The 6,182-nt window shown below is 42.6% G+C and overlaps 1 protein-coding gene across 1 annotated transcript; it reads left to right on the top strand.

Annotated features, from left to right (window-relative positions):
• Positions 1 to 4,449: 4,449 nt before the first annotated feature.
• LOC149774357 (uncharacterized) lies at positions 4,450 to 5,195 on the top strand. Its single transcript, XM_089945382.1, has one exon. The coding sequence runs from the start codon at positions 4,601 to 4,603 to the stop codon at positions 4,976 to 4,978; it is 378 nt and encodes a 125-aa protein (XP_089801508.1). The 5' UTR covers positions 4,450 to 4,600; the 3' UTR covers positions 4,979 to 5,195.
• The last annotated feature ends 987 nt before the right edge of the window (positions 5,196 to 6,182 follow it).

The raw sequence follows: 6,182 nt of genomic DNA, 5'->3' as shown, positions 1-6,182 counted from the left end.
AAAGCTTGGGTTAAAAAGATGATGTCCACGCCTCCTTCGACAGAAGTGAAAAAGAAAGAAGGGAAACCAGAAGCGAAAAAAGAAAAGAAAACCAAAGCCATTCCATTGCCACCTCCACCTCCACCACTACCTTCGACTTCTACTCCCGTAGCCCATCGGACACGTAAATCCGTTTCCAAACCACCCTTTCGACCCACCCAAAGTAGCATCACCGAAGAGTGGGTGACTTATTAACACACCAACACACAAAAAATGGAAAAAGTCTTAGCCAGCATTTACTACGATCCCTCGCATCCTGCAGGTTACGCAGGAGTTCAAAAATTGTATCGTGCTGCCAAAACGCGACTGAAAAGTCTCCGTTTACCTCAAGTGCAACGATGGTTACAAGAACAAGCTACCTACACTTTGCACAAACCCATTCGACGCAAGTTTGCCAGAAGTCGCACCCGAGTGGAAGGCATCGATCATCAATGGCAAGCCGATTTAGCCGATGTCTCTCATTTGGCCAGCTACAATCGTGGCTACAAATATTTGTTCTGTGTCATCGACGTCTTTTCCAAATTTGCCTGGGTCGTGCCCTTGACTTCCAAATCGAGCAGCGAGTTAGTGCGAGCCCTGCAACGGGTGTTGAAACAAAGCGGTCGTCACCCTCTTCGATGGCAAACGGACAAAGGCACCGAATTTCTGAACCAAGCTTTCCAAAAAGAATTAAAGAAACGTGACATTCATTTTTTTACCACCGAGAATCCCTAAACCAAAGCCAGCATCGTGGAACGTTTTCAACGCACTTTGAAAGAACGCATGTGGAAATATTTTACGCATCACCACACTCTGAAGTACATCGACATCTTACCGCACCTGGTGCAAGCGTACAACCAATCTTACCATCGAAGCATCGGACGTGCCCCGCAAGACGTGACTCCCGACAACGAAGTGCTGGTGTTTGAGCGTCTGTTCGGTACGTCCCCGACGAGGGCTGTCCCCAAGAAAAGTGGAGAGTTGACCGTAGGAGATTGGGTGCGCATTGGCAAAACCAAACGCACTTTCGACAAAGGTTACTTACCTAACTGGACGACCGAATTGTTTCGCGTCACTGGACGAGTGCATGGCCGTCATCCTACCGTCTATAAATTGGAAGACATGAACGGAGAAGTGCTCAAAGGAACGTTTTATTTGCCCGAGTTACAACGTGTCACCAAAAAGGAAGACGACGTATACGACATCGAAAGCATTCTCGAACGCAGAACCCGTAAAGTGGGCAAACGACGTGTCAAAGAAGTCAAAGTACGTTGGAAAGGATATCCACCCAGTTTCGATTCTTGGATCGACGCTTCGCAAGTCATCGACTATGAAAAGAAGAAGTGACCATCATGCCCTTTCACACATCAGACGCAGCTACGTCGACCAGTCCTTCTTCCCCTAGTTCTTCTGTGCAAGATTTACAAAAACAACCCTTGTGGGTGTGGTGTGGAGAACGTGTGCCTAAAACGCAAATCGTCTTTTTCTGCCAAATCTTCGTGGTGTATTGTGTCATCGGGGCAGCCATCGCCAATTTGAGTTTGCAACAAGGAGACAAACAATTGTGGACCATTTTATTGAGCAGTTGCATCGGTTACCTGCTTCCCAATCCCTCCCTGAAATTCTCCTCGAACGGGAACGTTGTGTCAAGTGCCAGTGCCAGTCACCACTCCAACAACCACAACCAGAACCCCATTTTGGGCGGAGACACGCCTCTGACATCCACTAACCCCTCGGACAGCCACAGAACTCTGGAATTATGAGTCACCAAAACCAATTTTACTTAACCTTACCCAGTGACAGTTCCATGGAGGTGTTTCCCAATAACACGTTGTGCTGTTACACAGCCAAATTACCTCAGGCCATCCCCTTAGATCACGAAGCCCATTGGGAAATGGCTTTGGTAGAAATGATTCACCCGACCCAAGTCCTCAATGTCATTGACGATCAAAGTAAATTTACGGTGGAAGTTTATGACGAACCATTGAAAAAGTGGATGAATGACAATAGCAAATATCCCCATAAAAAACAAAACAAAGTCAATCCAAATTGGATGGACTATGAGTTGTTCATTCCCTCAGGCTATTATTTTAGTGGTCAACATTTGGTCAGCGCCATAGCCTCCAAGTTTAATGGCGTGTTTGGGGAAGCTTTTAAGACTTTCAAGTCCAAAGCTGTCACCCTGGAATACCACAAAACAGCTCGTCGCTTCCTGATGAAATTTCCTGATGAAAAAATCTTGGGTTTCTATTTCTGTGATGAATTGTTTGACATGTTGGGTGGTAACGTAAAGATGAGGAAGAAAGTAGAACAAACACTAAAAGAAAAAACCGTCATTTACAGCAACGAGTCTTTTGGCCAGTATTTTCATACCCCGGTAGAACTGAACCAAGGACTGAATTTGATCTTTGTGTATTCCGATGTGGTGGAATACAACGTGGTGGGACACACCTCCGTGCCGTTACTGCGTGTCATTCCTTTCAAAGTGGATTCTGCCACAATCGCTGACGAGGAAGGTGGAAACACTTACCACGTCCACCGCGAATTTGTCCATCCTCACTATTTGCAGGTCAGCAAGTCGTATTTGGACACGGTCAACATTACTATAAAAGGAGATTTGGGACAAAATATTCCATTCACCAAAGGAAAAGTCACGGTGAAACTCCATTTTCGAAAACGGTTCTCTCACGACTCGTAAGTAAGTAAGTCATGTATCCAGTGTACCGAGGGGTTGCTCGACAGCGAGGACACGGTTTAGGAGACATGTTAAAATCGGCCTTTCGTTCGGTGGCTCCGGTGTTGAAACCGATGGTGACACGCGGATTGCACGCCTTGAAAGATGCGGCACTGACGCAAGGCAAAGAATTTCTCCAAGATGTCATCATCGACAAACAAAACCCTAAAGAAGCCTTCATGAGGGCTGGCAAAAATGTCTTGCTGCAAACGGGCAAAGACATTTTGGGCCGACGAGACACACCTATAAATGCCCTGCACGCTACCGAGTCAGGCATTCAGCAAGGACAAGGTAGAAAGAGACGACGAAGAAGAAAACACCCTTTCACCAGACTTCAAGCGAGAAAGGCCAAGAAAAGAAGAACCGTTCGAGACTTAGACGTTTTCGATTATTGAGAAAAGAGACAAAAAAATGATGCACCGAGAGTCTTGCGCTTGTTCCAAGACGGAACTGGATCTGTTTGCCATGCCCCCCACGATGATGACCATGCAAGAATCCCAGTGGGTGGAATTTAATCCCATCTCCTCTTTGACCGATTCTACTCCCATCGAATTTGAAATCAAAGGACAGGACGAAGATTACATCGATCTGAATAGCAGTTACCTGTATTTGAAAGTCAAAGTAACCGAAGCGAACAACGTTGCCATAGACAATGATGATGTAGTAGCTCCCGTCAACAATTTCATGCATTCCTTGTTCAGCGAAGTGGACTTGTACTTGAATAACAAACTGGTCAGCAGCAACATGGATACTTACCCTTACCGAGCCTACCTGGAGAATCTCTTGACGTACGGAAAAGAAGCCAAAAACACTCATCTAGATGCTTGCGTGGTATGGAAACCTGACCAAGCGACTAGGTTCAACAAAGTTACAATTGTTGCTGGGGAGGATCCAAATACAACGGGATTTGTAGAACGACGAAAGAAAATTCATCTAAGTCGTAGTTTAGAACTGATGGATCGCTTGCATTTGGACATGTGGTTACAAGAAAAGTATTTGCTGAACGGAGTGGATGTCCGCCTGAGACTGAATCGTAGCAGTGCCGCTTTCCATTTGATGACTGGTACTGCTGATGCCACTTACAAAACCTTCATCGAAGAAGCCAGACTTTACGTGCGTCGTGTGGAAGTGTTACCTAAAGTAGGTAACGACATCAGTCAGACATTGAGCAGAACAACCGCCAAGTATCCCATACGACGCGTAGAAGTGAAAACGTTCACCATTGCCTCTGGACTCCGATCCAAGATCCAAGATCGAAGATCATCTTTTCCAAGGACAGTTACCCAAACGTTTGATTGTTGGCATCGTCAAGAATTCAGCTTTGAATGGTGACTATAAAGAAAATCCTTTTGGGTTTCAACATTACAGAGTGTCCAAGATCGAAGTCAGTGGCGATGGCAAGACCTTGTGTACCCGACCTTTCGAACCAGGAAGGTGCAACCATTAGATAGGTGCATCAGGAGTTCAAAAAACAGCCCTTTTAAGGGCTACCCAATACTCTAGAAAAGAAATAACTATTAATTTGCCAATGTGTGTAGGTAGAGTAGTGTGAAAATAAACACTAACTCTTTATTAATAGTGGAAGTGTATGTGTTTGTGTGTTTGTGTTAGTAAGAGCTGAGGTATGTTTGTATGGGTTTCTTAGCGTATGTGAAGAGTATAGTTAGGGTTTTATTATATGAAAAAAGTAGGGGATGTTTTCCTTCACGTCCGCGCGTTGTTGGGTCATGATCTAGGTAAGATCCATTTTATGTTTTTTAGGGGGATGTTTTCCTTCACGTTCGCGCTTTCACTATAAGAACCCACAGTGTTCGTCGTTCAAACCATTCTGCAAAGAATAAAAAGAAGATGGCGTCAAACCAAATGGACAAAATACAAACCTTGCAAGACGTTTTAGACAACTTAGGAATAATGGAACAGATGCTAATAAGACTGGTTGAAGACCATTATTCCTATAGTCCCCATCGTGTAAAGATGGAAATTAACAACTTAAGAAAAGCAAAGGACAAGATTAGTGGTGTGATGAAGGAAATAAAGGAGGAGAAGGAGGATGAAGAGGAAAAGATAAGAATAAGAACATGGAACGAAAAAATTGAAAAAGAAGAAGAAAATGAGAAGAGGAAGAAAGAAGAGGAGGAAGAGAAGAAAGAAGAGGAGGAGAAAAAAAAGAAGAGAAAGAGTGTTGGAGATAAAATAAGAAGTTGGTGGAGGAAAAGAAGAAATTAGAAGCAGAAGAAAACCCAAAGGCCCTTTTCAGGGCCAGCCATATTTCTCGAAAAGAGATAGCCTTTCCATTGCCTACCCCTTTTTTTAAAAAATTTTTTTAAAATTTAAAAAAAAAATCCCATGTTCCATTCCCTTTGTCCCTAAACAAGCCCAAACTCTATTCCCCATGTTAAATTCCCCTTGTCCGTAGAGTGACCCACGATTTATTCCCATGTTAAATTCCCCTTGTCCGTAGAGTGACCCACGATTTTTCGCCATGTTAAATTTCCATTGTCCGTAGAGTGACCCAGGGGTCCCTGTAATGCTAATTCCCATTGTCCGTAGGGTGACCCCTTTCACTACTAACATCTATTCCCTATATAAAGTCCATATCCTCCTTGTTCAAATAAAACTGGCATCATTTATCATCCTCGTAATCCCTTTAATGTTTTACTAGTGGAGTCAAAGAAGAGAGAAACGACCGCATGGGAAGAAGAAGAAACACATACGTCATCTTAGGGACACGAAAGTGACTTTTTATATTCCCAAACACAACATATATCAAACATATATATTCATCCTGTAGTATAATCCATGACAGCGAGTTGTAGAACTTTTGCTATTGTAAATTTAATAACTTAAATCATCTACGTATATTATTATCAGTAAGTAATGCGGTCATTTCCATGCCAAGTCCACATCGGAGCCTCTCACATTATTCAGCCAGAAACATTTCAAACGCTATCAGTTGGGACTAGGATACGAATGTTCAAAGTCATTTCACTAATGCAAAATTTGACAGCTTCACAATAGTTTTAAATCGCATGTATGACTCTGCTGCCCATTGTGTCGAAGGACTCGAGCTATTGACAGTGTTAACAGTGAAAATGAGTGACTTTTGTTATGTTGTCATTCATAAATATGATATTTACGTTCATATAAGCTGTTTAAAAACTGAAATTCCATTGTTTAGTTAAGATAAAGTTCATGTCATAAAGATTGAAACCTTAGGCAATTTATTTTTCAGTTATGATTTGGAATTTTATCAATTTATCTGAAAATTGTTACGTATATAATAAAAAATAAAATTATCATAGTAATTCGATCTTGATGGCTAGATCACGTCATCTCTTCTCGTAATGATCTTGATTGTCCGATGCTGATAACTTGACGTGATCAAAGACGCATTACTGTGATCATGTAAGAAAAAAGATTTCTTTCTAGA

Source organism: Sinohyriopsis cumingii, unplaced genomic scaffold (genome assembly GCF_028554795.1).
Source record: "Sinohyriopsis cumingii isolate HCF-2022 unplaced genomic scaffold, ASM2855479v2 utg000309l, whole genome shotgun sequence".
Taxonomy (NCBI): domain Eukaryota; kingdom Metazoa; phylum Mollusca; class Bivalvia; order Unionida; family Unionidae; genus Sinohyriopsis; species Sinohyriopsis cumingii.
This window is presented reverse-complemented; position numbering and strand designations above follow the sequence as displayed.